General features: G+C 37.1%; 1 protein-coding gene across 9 annotated transcripts in view; it reads left to right on the top strand.

Annotated features, from left to right (window-relative positions):
• Positions 1 to 16,449, top strand: part of LOC107654534 (rho GTPase-activating protein 23-like) — an 83,681-nt gene that overhangs the window by 33,697 nt on the left and 33,535 nt on the right. For 7 of the 9 annotated variants that reach the window (XM_016441652.1, XM_016441646.1, XM_016441645.1 and 4 more), the window contains exons 1-4: positions 1,858 to 3,101; positions 10,330 to 10,527; positions 13,650 to 13,674; positions 15,097 to 15,189. In XM_016441652.1, the coding sequence (XP_016297138.1) occupies positions 2,853 to 3,101; positions 10,330 to 10,527; positions 13,650 to 13,674; positions 15,097 to 15,189 (565 nt within the window). In that variant the 5' untranslated portion in view covers positions 1,858 to 2,852. Of the gene's footprint in view, positions 1 to 1,857; positions 3,102 to 10,329; positions 10,528 to 13,649; positions 13,675 to 15,096; positions 15,190 to 16,449 lie in introns of those variants that run through there. The other 2 variants (XM_016441651.1, XM_016441649.1) reach the window with 1 other exon arrangement.

Here is a 16,449-nt window from a genome sequence, read left to right as displayed (position 1 = left end):
TCCATCTTCTTTGTTACGTTTTTTTTTTTTTTTTTTTCGTTTTCTTGGCTTTAAAAAAACTAACCACAGAGCAATACAAATTTTCTTCTGGAATTGCATAGCTCATAAATTCTTATGGGAAAAAATTTAGACGAAGTAAGTTCATATTGACTTTAAATCACAGACTTTTTTGTCTTTGGTAAATACGAGACTGAGATCTCTCTCACTTTTTTTGCTTCTTATTGTTATTGTCCTGTTTAGTTCATACAGGGGTGAGGAAAAGGAGGATGAGCTTCAGATTAGACTGCAGGAAGTCTTGATATTCATATTTAATTACTAGAGCTTATGTGTCTTCATCTCCAACACACCTCAGGCGTGTGTGTGTGTGTATATGTGTGTTTCCTCCATTAAAGCTTTCCATGCATGCTTTCATAATAACACAAAAGGATATTTAAGGTCATAAGTATCTTTTGTGTGTAAACCTAAAATATGAGGCATTTATATGATTCAGAATGACTTAATCTTCAGTCTATTCATGACAGCTTCACCTGGCTTGATAAATCGTGTGTGTGTTGTGCTGCATGTATTGTTGTGTACATGTTCTGGCTGTATGTTGTCGTGCTGGTACACGTCTAACAGTGCGTCAGGTAAGACCAGTCCATCCTCATTTGTAACGGATCTCAGGTGTGTGTGTGTGTTTTGTGGAGTTGAATGAGAAGGAAATATCTCATCGATGGCCAGCTGCCTGCCTCTCTCACACACACACCAGAGACCTGCCTGTTGGGTGAGATTTTCCACGGATGTGTGTGTGTTAGTGTCAATATGTGACCTAATAGATGATATGCTACTGTGCGTGTCTTGTGTTGTGTTGGTGTGATTGTGTTTGTGTGTTGTTTTATAGCAGCTGTTTTAGTCTGGCCTCAGAGAGCAGCTGCAGTGAGGTGCCTGGCACCCTGTGTTTTTGTCTGCCATTCTGGGTTTTTCTCTCAGTCTTTTGGTTTTTCTTTCCCATAATGGTCATTCCTCCATTTGTGCTTTTTTTAGTTAGAAGCAATATGCACTGTTTTTCTGTCCTTTTTGGAGTTTTTTGGCTCATTGTGTTTGCCACCGGAACCATTATTTTGGTCTTTCTCTGAGGGGACTTTTAGAGAGCGGGGGGTTTTTTGCATTGCTCTGTTGATTCCTGTTTCGCACACAGTCGAATGGTCTTTCAGAGCCGCTGGGGACTCTGGCAGGTTTCAGCGGAGCCACAACATGTTGTTGGACTACATGGACTTTTTTAGTACTGTCTGGTGGCTTCAGACTCTTTCTTTTCATGTCTTTTGCTTGATGGATTGAGTGAAAAAGAAGAAAATGAAATGGAAAGATTAGATAATGCAGAAATCGGAGAGCTCTGAGGGGTAAAAGGCAAAAGTTTTTCTGCGGCAGACAGTAATGAGGGCTGATGGAAGAGCCTGTAGAGATGACTGTGATAAAGAAAGAAAAAGAGCCAGAGGGATAGAGATGGCAAAAAGAAAACGAAGCCTTAGCCTACAGTTTTGGTTTGAGTAAGTTAATTACATATTGAAGGGATTTTTTTTTTAACCCTTGTAAGCTTTTCAGTCATTTTGATTTCTTTTAAACTTGGTGACTATTTTAGAAATGTAATTTGAAAAAACAAAACAAAACAAAAAAGAGGATTAGATAAGTCTAAGTCAATAAAAAAGTCACCGTGTCAATTAAAAAAAAAAAGTTTAGAAGGGTTCAAAAAAAAAAGATTGCTGAAAATGAGTTGCAGTTTGTATTAGAGGGCGGGGCATTCTCTTTCTAGGGAGCATCTGATTGGATGGAATTCTGTGCAGTGCAGGATGAGTCATCAGGATTTATAGTGAGTATTCCGAAAGAAAAAGAGTGTACATTTTGTGTCTGTAAATGTGTTAAAAGTGATTATTAGGTGTAAACTGGCTTGAACATGACCTCGTAGGTAACAGACATTGACTAAAAGCAACAAAACTCTGATTTTGATTTTGTGGGTTATTTAAAAAGAGTAGAAATAGGCATATGAGAGTATGCAAGTGAGATAAAGAATAGCTAACTGTTGAGCAGCAAATAGATACAGGCAGGAAGAAGTGATAAAGAGAAAGACACCTGAATGAATGAGAGAGAGAGAGAGAGAGAGAGAGAGAGCGAGCGAGAGAGAGCAAAAGAAAAGCAGGAGGGCCGGCCCACTCATAGTGACTGAGAGCCAGAGTTTAGAGGAGATGACAGAGTGGGGAGAGAGAAAGACTGAATGAGCTGAATGGTTTAGAAAGTGAAGGAATAGAATAAAAAAAAGACTGAAGCAAAGAAAGTGGAGGAAAACTGATGCGTAAAAACTTGGATTTAATTAAATTTTCCATCCTGCAGCCGGCTTCCCTGGATCTACATCTTGCCAGCACTGCCACGTGCTCGCCACACACACACACACACATTTCTGGGTCTGCCAGACAGGGGTATGTGGCCACATCCTGGATCACTCTCATCTCTGGATATGCCTCTGTGGTCATAACACTCGTCTGTGTGCATGTGCGTGAGCATGGGAGGTGTGGAGTTCACCGGTGTGATATGGAACTATCAGTTTAACTCCGGAATCCTTTAAGAAGTTTCACCAGCATGGATTAACGAAATATGAGGAGATTTGGGCATGTTCAACAGAAACCACATCTGGAATTTCTCCTCTCTTTGGGAGAGAACGGACACATCTTTAAGCTGACTTGTAGTTTTTAACTTTTCCCTATTTCTGGTTATCAGATTGTTCATTTTTTTTGCCACATCAAAAGGTCTTAATGGTTCCTTTGTGATTGCGACTCGTCCTTTTGTGAGCCCTTGCACACTCCCGTGTGTGTTGATGTGTGATGTGGTCAGCGGGTCAGGTGCCGTTGGCAATGCCTGCTGTGTGCCCGCGTGTAGGGGGTAAGGAGTGGTGTTTTCAGGATGCAGTAGGGGTGGACTGCAGCTCTCCAGAACCTCGCTGTATCTGGGTGGCGGTTTTACACGGGGATACACCAAAAATAAACATTTCGAACCTCCAAAATGACACTATTGAAAGCACAAATGGCATCAATGCCAGCAGAGCACTGCCGAGACCCTCGCAGACCTGCAGGGTAAGCTTTTTTTATGTGTGTGTGTGTGTGTGTGTGTGTGTGTGTGTGTGTGTGTGTGTGTGTGTGTGTGTGTGTGGAGAAAAAGAGAGACATATAGCGTAATCTATACATGTTAAAATGCTTTTGAAAGATATTTATATTTATTTATCACTAGGGTCAGAAATTGACCTGGGTCTTGAGCAAAAATGCCACTGAAAGTCCCAAAAAAAGCCCAAAATTGACAGAAATGCATTATAATTGCATGATATTATTTAGAATTATAGTTTAACATTTGATATATTTTTAATGATTAAGTATTATATTAAATGTAATATATATATATATATATATATATTCGAATATTTTATGTTATATTAGGTGTTATATAAATATGAAGTATTTATATTGTGTGTGTCTTTACAAGGTAAAAGGTCAGTTTCGGGGAATAAATATTGGGTCTTAAAAAAACTTTTCTGAGAATGTGCCTTTTACTTGCATTTACGTCTTATCTGAAACTTTAACCATAGAGATTGTTGTGGGAGGTCAGATACTAATTAGAAAGTAATGGCATCAGATAAGGGGTTATAAAAGCCCTTCGGGTGACTGTGTATGTTTGTGTGTGTGTTAAATTGATTGGTTGGTGTGGTTTTGCTTTAAGCACCTAGATTATAGGATATAGTTAGGGAATGTCTAGGTCTGTTGTGTATATAGGAGTCTGTTTGTGTCTGTGATTGTCCTGTCATGTGATCACACACTTTAAGATATTCATAAGACATATTCCCAGGCATGTGAGGATGGAGTAGTGTGGAATGGGATGGCATATTCTTCAGAATTTTACATGTAGACAGCTGTCGGCCAGACGCATGCTCATATGAGACGCTAACCCAAACCAAAGTCAACCGCTTTCAACTATGTTTGGTCGGGCTGCTCCTTCTGTTGGGTTAACTGCTCCATGTCCTCCTAAAAAAGCAAACTGTGCCTCACCACGTTTGAACAATCATCATAATCCGTTCAGAGGTGAACCCTTCCATTTTTCCCATCGCAGAAAAGGAAAATGTCTCTAGAAGGACAGACTCTGATCTGCTAATGAAGGCGAGGAGCCATGTTGTTTCAATTAGAACCGCCTGTATTTAAATGAAGCTGCTTGGGTTCGTTCAGATTTACTGCAGGACTTAATGCTCTAGTTTTCTTGTCCAGTCATTCAGCTGTGTGTTTCTCTTGGGTTGACAGAAGGTTGCCAGGTGGTGTCCTTTAGCAAGGCTGTGTTAAAATACACAGTGCTGGAGGTGAACGTTTTGTCAGGATGCACTCTAGATGATACACACCACATTTTATGTGAATCAAAAAAATGACTGGGGACAAATAATGAAAAAATAGGTTTTTCGGAAAATTCAAAATGACAGGACGGGAATTTTAATACTAATCTTTGTTATAATTTATGTGTAAACTTGTGGCCAGTTGATCCTTCACAAAGAGCTTGATTGACAGGCGATCTGACCAGTCATAACGCCAAATCCGCCATTTTGTTCGACAAACAAATCAGACAGGAGAGTAGAACATCGGTGGACTTAAACTTGAAAAATTATATTGATGTCTTTCTGTGGCTGAAATAAAATACAGGCGCTACAGTGATCTGTTACGACACATTAAAGAGCCACAAAATGGTATTTATTGTTTGAATTTCGTAAAAAATGACAAAATTTTCATACCAGAAGTGACCTGCTCTGTCCGTGTTGTCAGTGTCCTCTTTGCTCCGCAATGTAGTTTTCACTGCATGATAACATGATTTGTAATGTGAGAGCGGCATGGCTTGTCGGACATAGCAACTGTAACTAAGGAGGGCGGGTTTTTGCGAAGGGTCAATTGTCATAAAATTTGGTACATAGCCTCATTAAGGCTATCTGCATATGCATACCAAATTTCATAAAGATCAACAATTTACTATTGAAATAATTGACTTCTGATTTTTAATTGGCTGTTAGCTGCCATTTTTATTGATTCATCCAGAAATTGATGAAATTTTAAATAGAATATGTTAGAATTTGTAGCAAAGAAACACCAGACTAAATTTTAAATTCCTCGATCAAACAGTCGCAGAGCTATCAGCTTTTCTGTTATAGTGTCCCTTATTGGTAGAATTTCTTCACCTTGGAATTATAAACTTCTATCTGACATTTTTGTCAAAATGGAGTTATTCACATATTCTTATTCACATTATTTGATGTTTCTTTTGTAAGCTGTGTACATTTTGGGCCTTTTTTTTAAACAAAAAGGGTTCTATCTACAGAAGTCTATGGAACGCAAAAAATTTGAAGCTCAATATCTCAAAATTGCTCAGAATGCAGATAGAACCTTATATTTCCAAGGCGGTGATTTTACTACATTGAACTAAATTGACTAAATAATAAGAATGTCAGTTCAAATACCTTTGCTGCTTGGACCCCTAATAGGTAAGTATACATGACCCAAAGTGACTTATTGTATGCTTAAGGACAATCCCCCTGGATCAACATAGGTTTAGATGACTTGCTCGAGGGAACAACAGTGGAAGCTCATGTATCACATTTGAACCTACAACCTTTCAGTCACCAATTCACATCTTTAGCCACTATGACATACCACTCCAATACTGTAAAATTAGCTTATTTTAAGCAGTAATATTGTTAAAAGCTGTTATTTTATGAAACTAGTCGTTTGAAATGTTGCCTTGGCAGCTAACTGAAATAATTTGAAGTTGAAGTAAGTTTAAACTGAAATGCTAAACCTAAAACTGAAATAAAAAGCAATTAAAACTTTAGAATTAAGAAACTAAGAAAAATGACAAAAAGAAGAAAATGAATAAAAATAGCTAATACTGAAAACTGATGTAAAAATAAAAGCTAATTACACATCTAAAAAATACAACAACAACTATAAAGCTATACAACTATAAATATTACTGATTCTAAAGGTCATGCTATGATATGCGCCATAGAAGATGTCCATTTAGTACATTGTATGGTCATGGTTACAATATGCTACAATATGGTTACAATTATGTGGAGTATAAACAATGTCTATTTGATATTAAAATGATGTTGATATTGAAGTCACTCTGCTGGATACAAGTACATTCATTCATATTCCCTGCAGTTCTGTTTATTTTTTTTTTCTGGATTGAAACATTGCTATAAAGGTGGAAAACCCTGTTTAACGGAGCTCCAGCGGAACTGAAAGAGCTGACAGACAGGTTTAAACACACGCATACTCGCACCTCTTCTCAGCTGTGTGTGTTGCAGTCATAGGGCAGGGTGTCAGGGATTAAACACTGAACATTAATTACGCTCAACTTTTCAGCGGGATCACACACTCAGCTGTTTGCAGTGTATTGTTTCTGACGACTGTCTGTGAGTGTGTGTAAGCATAACCTGCCAACTTAGAGGACTGGAGACATAATAAAACACTCATCAAATGAGGCATTTTGAGGGCATTTAGCAATATACATTCTTATGTCGTTAGAACGCATCTCATTCTTGTTTCTGTGGCGGTGCGTCGGGCTCATCATGGGGCACACGGTCCTGATCACTGTATGACTGATGTATCCGTTCAATTTAAATTTACTCCAAATATATGAACTTACCTGTTTTAAATACTTTATATTTAACGTGTTCGTTTATGTCCAATATTTAGTGTTAAACTGTTGGTCTTTAAAATAAATCTACTTTTGATTTGCACCGTTGCCTGATTTTGCGGACCAGACTGATAACTTCCATGCTCTGATGCGGTAAACTTGTCACAGGACATGCCGTCCTAATAGCGATGTATGACTGTTGTATCCGAATATATATGAAATAGCTGTTTTAAATATTTTTGTATTTAACATGTTAGTTTATCAGTATGTTTGAAAGTATATTATTTAGATTCGTGGTGCTTCCATAGGCTCCCTCTCTCTCTCGTGCGCGGTTTAAAACACCACATAGTTATGAAATAGCCTATGATAAGTACAGTCTCTCTCTTGCCCCCACCCATGCACACACACACGATAATATCGTGTATTGGCGATCTCACGGACTGGCGATATGACGATTTGAAAAATGACCATATCGCCCAACACTAGCAGAAGTCATAAGGGTGTATTTCTAGTGCACAACACTACTATGATTATTATTTTTTTTTAGATTTATTTTTGACAGTTTGCTGGGATTTGAAATTGGGACTCCCATAACACAACAGCGTTATATGTCGGTGCACTGCCCACTAGGCTATCAGCGCCAACACTACTATGATTTCAACGATATTTGCGTTTATTAATTTGGCTGATGCATGGTTAGACAGACAAATGCAAATATGTAAAAAAAATAAAAAAAATCAGTATATTTTTGATGTTTTTTCAGAAAAAAATATTTACGGAATGTACTGAATATTTTTATATTACTGGGGCGAAGGAAGTACAACCTCTGCTGGGCCTTTTTAACAATGGACTATATATATATATATATATATATATATATATATACATATACAGATAATTTGGTTTCGATTCTTACTAAACTTTATTTGAGAAAATATATGCATAATGCAAGAAAATACAGTAGTGCATGAAAAAAATAATTCGAGCTACAATCTCGGAAAAGAAATCTTAATGTTTTCAATAATTTTGCTTCTCATGTCAATTGTTCACATATTTTTGCTGGAAAATGAGACCCTTTCTCTCTTTTTAAGATGTGATATGAAAGACATTGTTGTGTACCATTAGATCTATGGACATCTGGCTTGCAACATGTCAGTAAACTTCTCAAAAGCTTTTAATCTAATGGGAATGTAGTAAGTGTTCTTGGAGGTCTCTCTGACGTCAAACAGATGACTTGTTTGAGTGCTTGGTTTCCTTGGAGAGTCACGTTTGCAATCCATTAGAATGTTAGTGATGAAGAAACATACATGACAAGAACAGAACGGAAGGAAAAGTGTAATGCTTTAAATGGATGTACATTGCTGGACCATAAGGTGACCAGCTTGTGTTTATGTGTACACTTGTGTGTTTTTTGGGGGGGTAATAACAGGGTTTAGTATTCTCAGTGCTGGGAGGAACCTTGTGGTCGAAACCTGCGTGTTGGAGCCTGTTGAAGACGGAGCTCTCCCTCTCTTTCTCTTTCTAAAGCTAGCCTCTCCGTCTCTGTCTGAACATGTCCTGGCTTCACGGTAAACGTTATGGAATTCACACAGGCCCCTGTACATTCATCCTGTCACTTACACAGCCTTATTGTGTCTTTTGTCTCTGTCTAATCCGTTGAGCAGGCCCACGCGCGCATGAACTTAAGTGAAGAAAGACAAGAAATTTAATACAAGATACATTCTCTGAAAACGAGCCTTAATATCTTCGCAATATCTATGCAAATTAGCTTCTCGGGTAAATTGATCTTATTTTAAAGAAACCCTTAAATCCTTGTGTTTATTAAATATTTTAGCTATTTTTTCAGCCACCTCAGCTCTAGTTAATGTGATCCATTCCACAGATTTTCCAAAAAATCACTGCAAATTTAGTCTATTGTCTATTTAAAAATACTCACAGGGATAATTCACTCAATAAAGTGTTGTTCCAAAACCTGTATAACTTTCTTCCATAAAACTGAAGTAGAAATTAGAAGTTTAACAGAATGTTAAACTGCTGCTTTTCTCCATGTAATGAATGTGGATAGGGACCAGGGACTGTCAAGCTCTAAAAATACCGAAAAAGTACAATAAAAGCATCGTAAAAGTAGTCCAAATGGCATGTGAACTATTTTCAAAGGTCATTCAGTGAAACTTAAGTTTGGGATCCACTGAAAATCTTGTCACTCTCCTTTTTATTGTATGGAAAAGAGAAGCTTGGACATTCTGGCTTATATTTCCTTTTTTGTTTTACGGAAGAAAGAGAGCCATACAGCTTTTGAAAGACATGAGGGTGAGTAAATGACTGTAGAGTGTCCATTTTTAGGTGAGCTATCCCTTTAACAGAAGAAAAGGAAATTGAATAAAAACATTACATCATTCCACACAATATGCGGAGCTGTTTAAAAGGAGAATTACAATTTGTCTAATGGTATGGTATTGTCTAATATGTGTGTGATCATGCGTGCGAGTTGGTAAGAATGCAAGTGAAAGAGAGAAGGTTCAGACATAAGCACAGCCAAATGAAAACAGCGTGTGAGACCAAAATAGAGTGAGAAGCAGAGAGGGGGTGAGGCTGCGGTCAGAGTCAGGACCGCTGGATTATAGAGTATGACTTCTGCTGAGTGCAGAGAGATGTGAGGAGTAACGGGGTGAAGAGGAGACATTTGAGAAGTAAATGTCTGCTTTATATAAAATGATTTGCCAAATAAAAAGAAAAAAATCCCCTTGTTTTGACACCATTCTTAGGGAACTTCCTGCCCTAACTGGACTTCCTGTTATAGTGAAACCACAGGGCTGGTGAAGTTGTTGATTTTAGGTTGAAGATAAAAGAGGTATTTTCTTGCAAAATGAGGGGAATGATGATGTCACCTTTCAAATAAAACGCTACACGTCTGCGGCCTGTTTTGTCCCAATACTCAGGCATCAAAGGGACTCTTTAGTGAACTGATGTGTTTGGAGAACCAAAGCTAATAAAATATAGATTAAATCGAAAATCATTTTATTTTATTTATTATTTTTTAATGTTTTTTTTTTTTTTGGAGCGATCCCTGGCCTTTATTCCTAACTCTTTAGTGAACTGATGTGTTTGGAGAACCAAAGCTAATAAAATATAGATTAAATCGAAAATCATTTTATTTTATTTATTATTTTTTAATGTTTTTTTTTTTTTGGAGCGATCCCTGGCCTTTATTCCTACTAATCTACTAAGTAACGTTTCTGTTAGTGGCCTCTAAGAATTCTTTAGAGAATGTTGACCATCAAAATGACATCATGGCTCCCAAATGTGGAGAGATGTTTCCCGTTCCCTCCCCCTTTCAGTTACTTTTCCTCACATGCCCACGTCTTGTTTGCACAGGTGGCGTAAGTAGACTGACAGATCCAAAACAGTTGGAATGGTCATTTGGAACAACAGGGTGTTATTTCTAGCAATTATCTGCCTAGAGTATTCTCCAGTTATCACATTAAATGTGACTTATTTGTCAACACTGATGCATTTCATTTGCATTAGATACAGTGTTCTGTGTGACATGTTATCCCATTGGAATAATAGCTTTGGACTAAATGAGTGACTGAATGAATGGTGAATGTCTAATTACAGCTATCTCTCTGGTTCCTCCAGACAAAGGGGCGGAGAGATGGGATCTCTTCATCCAGTGAGAACCCTCGGCCGGCTGTCAGGAGCGGGGCAGATGGGTTGGGTGTGTCCTGGCAGGGTCCACGTACACTGGTGCTCCATAAGAACTCTCAGGGCTTTGTCTTCACACTACGGCACTTCATCGTTTACCCGCCAGAGTCTGCCCTGCACACCAATCTCAAGGTGAGGATTTCTGCCAACTATCACAAAATCAGGCTACAAAATGTGGACAGCCCTGACTTAGTCAATTGACAGCTGAAATAAAACATCCCTGTCTCTCAACTACAAAGAGTAAGTTGTGCTCTAGGCCTGTGCATTAGGCATTCAAGGACTTTTATCTGTAAAAATAACCACTTTGTGATGAAGAGCCTTTTGCATGATATTAGGGCTCAAAAAATATTCTTAAAAAACTGGAGCAGTTTTTTGGAACTCATTTATGGCATCAGACTCTAAAATGCCTTTTGTTTTAAGGGTCTAGACCAGGGGTGGGCAAACTTGGCCCTTCCAGGCCACACACCTGAACCAGCTAATCATTGTCTTCAAGACTACTAGAAGGCTACAGGCAGGTGAGTCATATCAGGGTTGGATCAAATCTCTGCAGGAAAGTGGCCTGGAAGGGCCAAGTTTGCCCATCACTGGTCTAGGCCATACAAGCAATAGTTGGTCCACCAAGAACTTCACCTCACAGAGAGCCAGAGTGGAATCATTTTTCCTTTAGCTCTTTTTTCTAAAGAGAAGAGGAGGGAAAGACCAAATAAACAGTTCAGGAGAGATGAATTGTGTTCTGCAAATGCACATCATAATTAGAGCGAAAATATCAAGGGCTTATATAAGGAAAGCCGTGAGATATCTAATCATGTCTGACATCTGTTTGTTCTGTTCACCATGTTAAATGTGGATATATGCAGTTAACTTACTTTTTACATTTTTTTAAAGAGCATTTTACCTGATCTGACACTTAATTATTTTTGTTGATGTTATCTAATGTGGTCAACTTGAGTCATATTTAGTAATATTTTTTACTTCTATAAAACCAATTTACATTGTTGCTGCACAGAACATTTTTTTTCAGTGCACTTTTAAGTGTCTTATTAAATATAGAAATGTAGGCCTATTGAAAGCATGAGACAAAGTATCTTTATCAGTTGTATACATTATAAATGGGACATACACTACCATTTGAATGTTTGGGGTCAGTGAAATGTTTCAATTGAGCAAGGACACAAAATTGTTCAAAATGATGGTAAAAACATTTATAATGTTACAAATGTTACATTTCTTTTTCAAATGTTGTTCTTTTGAACTTTTTATTCATCAAAGAGTCCTAAAAAAATATTTCAACATTGATAAGAAATGTTTCTAGAGCAGCAAATCAGCATTTCAGAATGATTTCTGAAGGGTCATGTGACACTGAAGACTGGAGAAAAGATGCTAAAAAATTCAACATTGCCATTACAGGAATAAATTACATTTTAAAATATATTCAAATAGAAAACAGAGATTTTAAACTGTAATAATAATTCACAATATTACCGTTTTACTGTATTTTTGATCAAATAAATGCCGTTTCAGTGAGAATAAGAGACTTCAAAAAATAAAAATAAATAAATCTTGCCAACCCCGGTAGTGTATTTTATTTCCATATTTTATTTAGAAGTTTACAGAAGCTACAGAAGTTTAAATGGTGTGTGTGTGTGTGTACATGATGTTGGAGAAACAAAGCCCCATTATGATTGGATATGGCATCTCTTCTCTGAGAAGCTGCTGTTTGCTTTCCTACTCAAAGGGCCTATTTTGTGTTTGACTGGTACCACACGCGCTCTGGGCTGGTCCGGGCCGTACCAGGGCTGCTGGAATAATGTGTTCTGGTCCATTCACTGTTCCCAGTGTCCACGTGGTCGCATGACTGTGTGGCACTCTCCATCTGTCACCCCACCAGCTCCAAGTCAATGCACACGTGGACTTTCATTTTGATCTGTGGGTTGGATGTTGATTATAAATCTTAAAGTTGTGGTCACTGTCCATCACTCTCTACCCATCTGTTTGCCCCTCTGTCTGTCTTTCTCCTGGGACGGCAAAGCCTCAGTATTGTGTGAGTTTGTTAGGAATGAGCCCAGTCAGCGCAGACTAAACATTGGGCTGCCCACTTTAAACTGCCTGATCAGCGTTGTGTGTGTGTGTGTGATTTGAGCCTCTGGTTTGCAATCTGGTTATTTTGTGAAAGCTGTGCATGGGTTATCTAAACTGTGTCTGTTGTAAATAAAGATGCAGAGTGAATATTATAAAGACTATGTCATTTCCTGCACCGATGGAAAGATTAATGTTGTTGCGGCTCTTGTTCTTGCGGAGGTGTGTTTATGTGTTTGTGGCTAAAAGCAGCACATTCACTGCTAAAGTGCTCCATTTTTCCCAGTGCTGATGACCTCTAGTGCTGGGACAAATTCAGTGTCGATATCAGTTACATGATAGAGATCAAACCAATTTATTGAGAACTGTTATAAAAAAATAAAATAAGTTATTTCCTGTTTTTGTTTTTTGTTGGTGCCTAATATGATGCATAACTCTGAGGATAACTATCGACTTAATTCATGTTGCACACCAAAGACATAAAAGGTATAATTCACCCCCCAAAAAAAGAAAACTGTCATCATTTACTCACCCTAATATTGTTCCAGACTTTCTTCTCATGTTTTGCATATTTTAGAATGCTTCAAATCTTGGCCACTCTTTTCAAAGACAAATAAGCAGCGTAAAACTATAAATATGAGGTGTATTATAATAATAATAATAATAATAATATATTTATATATACATAATATTATACGTCATATATTATACATATATAACATTATTATTATTATATAAAACATTACTATTTTATAATACAAAATAAATATTAATAATAATAATAGCTTGTTTAATAGCTTATGTCCATTTTGAAGGTTTAAAATCTCAGTCCTCATTATTGTAAGTGCATAGAAATTAGTGACTAGCATGATTATCCAAAATGTCTTCCTTTTTGTTTCATAGTAGAAAGAAAGTCATAGTTTTTAAAAAGTGATATAAGCGTGACTAAAAATGACAAAACTATAAAATGAAACAATAACTTTAATAGGCTTGATGAGCATAATTTTTTTAAATACTCCAAGACTCCACTGTCATTTCTATTATACGATTAGTGGAGTACAGTATATTAAAGATGATAATAACTCACTTACGTATCTTGTAAATTACTAAACCATTAAGTTTAAGGCCATGTAGTAATTTTGCTATGATCTAACTGTTTTCTTATTGTTTCCTGTTAGGATGAAGAGAATGGGAATGGAAAGGGTGAGTCTAACTTTTATATGCTTTTTATGTTCACACATCATGTGAATTGCAGTCATTAAAGTTAAATTCTTATAATTTGAGAATGTTTTGCCACTCGCTGACTAAACTTCATATGACTTGTGTTTCTTCCTCTTGCTTACATTATCACTTATATTATCATCAGTCACTGATCTGAGATGAATTAGCGGCAGAAGCAATGTCAAGATCAGGGAAACAGATGTTTGTTGCATGGCGCCTCCTAGAGCAAGTTTCCATTCTTGCACAATCAGGGAGTCCATCTGCATTAAAATCAGTCCAGTTTAAGCAGGATTACAGGAAGGAGCATGATTAATATGAGATATGTGCCATATAATTAGCAAGTTCTGACATATGAAAATGTTTCCTTATTTCCATATAAAAAAAAAAAAAAGATATCATGTCACAGTACTTGTGTATATGAAAAAAGATGCAAATCCAGATGTCAAGATCTGAAGTGAGAAAGTTGAGTCCTAATGTCTTATTGTGCTTAACATATTATCATAATGACATACCACTGGATCCCAGGCAATTGCAATGCAAGTAAAATCCAATGACTGATACAGAGGTGCACAAGCAAACACACGCATCTACACACAGTCCACACACACTGTAGCTTCAGATCATAGAGATTTGTGTAAGAGCTGAGAATGAAAGCCACTTGCGACAGATCATCTGATGATATAAGACCAGTATTGATGCTACACTAAAGGCCCACAGTTCCCAGATCAGTTTATGCGTTACTACCTCAACCTGTTTGTTGACAGTTACCATCTGTCCTCATCTTATCATGCCATCATGAGACACTTGGCATCAGTATGAGCAAAACACATTCCACAGTGCCAGCCTAAACATCTATGAATGTGTGCATTTGTGTGTCTGTACAGTGAGGTCCAAAAGTACACCAGTGAAACGATTCGATTTTGAATGTTTGTAATTTAAAACAGATTCTTTTTTCATTACAAATTCTACAATTATAAATCAGCATTTTTAAATATCAACATGAATGTCAAACTGTCTTATTATGCAGTATTCCATGTTTGCTTTAATGACAGCAGCACAAGTTTGTGTCCAACCTCATGATTTGTATTTTAGTTTTTCTGTTTTGATTTGAGCCTGATGAATAATGGACAGTTTTAATAATTTTGTTTTTTTTTTAAGCATTTGATCTCCAGCATGACTTGAAATGATCCAAAGAGCATATTGAGCTTCAGTGGAGGAAGAACATCTGACATATTATATGATTAGTGACCTAGAAATTAGTGAAGAACTTTAAATATTTCATATATTATTTTTGATTATATGCAAGTTTGAATTAGATTTTGAATCCTCGATTTTCAGTATTTAATTTCAGTTTTTCCCCTTCTGTACAAACTATGAAATATATTTTGTGTGTGTTTGATGCAGGGCTCCATCGGAGTCGTCTGGAGCCCATGGACACCATCTTCGTTAAGAATGTGAGGGAGAAAGGCCCCGCCCACCAGGCTGGCTTGTGTACAGGTAAAAGAGTGTGATGATATGTTCATAGAAACTACATGGCATCAGACTAAATGTTTGGTGCAATACATTTTAATTTGAATGAATGGCTGTTAATATTTCTGTTCAGACTGATAGAAACATTTACATGCCTCAATCTGACAGAGAGAGCTTCTCATTTCCATCATACTGCAAAGAAAACCAGCCAACCAATGAGATTAGCGTTTTTGGTCCCATGCCCATATAAGTATATGGCTTGGTGGCACTCTCAAACTATTGTTATTACGAAATAGTATTATAATAAGTAGTATTATACAAAATAGCATTACAATTGTAATAGTAATACAGTATATATCAGAGAAAGAATCCGGAACCAGGTCTCTTGTCTCTTTATTCTTGTATTTAGTGTTGTTTGAGGAACACCGTGCAAATACAAAAATCTGAACGGCTGTTTGAAAACATTTCTTCTTCATGACAAATGATGAAATTGAAAGTTGTGTAGTGCTTTGTATACTGGGGTAATGCTGCTTTTCTATAAGCGCCACCTACTGTCAGAGAGTGGATTTGCATTGTCATTCATCTCATCTGCAGCTTTTTATGCATTGGTCTGAATAGACAAATTGCATATGATAATCGGACCGAATTTGTGTTTTTGTTTGTGAAAACAACAGTCACTGTTGTTGACATTTTCTGTGCATTAATCATTTCACGCTCATACTAGTGAAGTCAGCTAGGCGGTGCAACCCTTACTGCACATAACCCTGAAATTCAATGGGAAGTTGAGTTTAACTCAACATTCCTGAAAACTTTTTTAATTCATACTGTACACATGTACAGTTGTGACTGTTTGCTGTATGAATGTACATGCTAAATGATTTTAGCTTTGATTTTGATTTAATCTCTTGTTATGACTTGCTTAACTCAATAGTAGTCTGTTTCTTCTTTAGAGCCTGTCACAGATTTACAGGAATGTGTCTCTGTACTAAGACATATTTAAAGTGCTGATATGTCATGCTTCCTGTGACTAATCATGTCACCTGACTGCCATGGACGGTCCACTGTGCCCTCACTGCATTCAGTCTTTCTTCTGTTGATTTCTATGAATGGAATAAATCTGACCCTGAGAGAGAAACTGATACGGAGCAGTATATCTATTTGGTGAATTATGGTTTGTTATTCATACTCAACACTTTCAGCGTGACAGAAGGTGACTCGTTATCTCTTTCTTTGTGTGTGTGTGTGTGTGTGTGTGTGTGTGTGTGTGTGTGTGTGTGTGTGTGTGTG

Source organism: Sinocyclocheilus anshuiensis, unplaced genomic scaffold (genome assembly GCF_001515605.1).
Source record: "Sinocyclocheilus anshuiensis isolate Anshui unplaced genomic scaffold, SAMN03320099.WGS_v1.1 scaffold419, whole genome shotgun sequence".
NCBI lineage: Eukaryota > Metazoa > Chordata > Actinopteri > Cypriniformes > Cyprinidae > Sinocyclocheilus > Sinocyclocheilus anshuiensis.
This window is presented reverse-complemented; position numbering and strand designations above follow the sequence as displayed.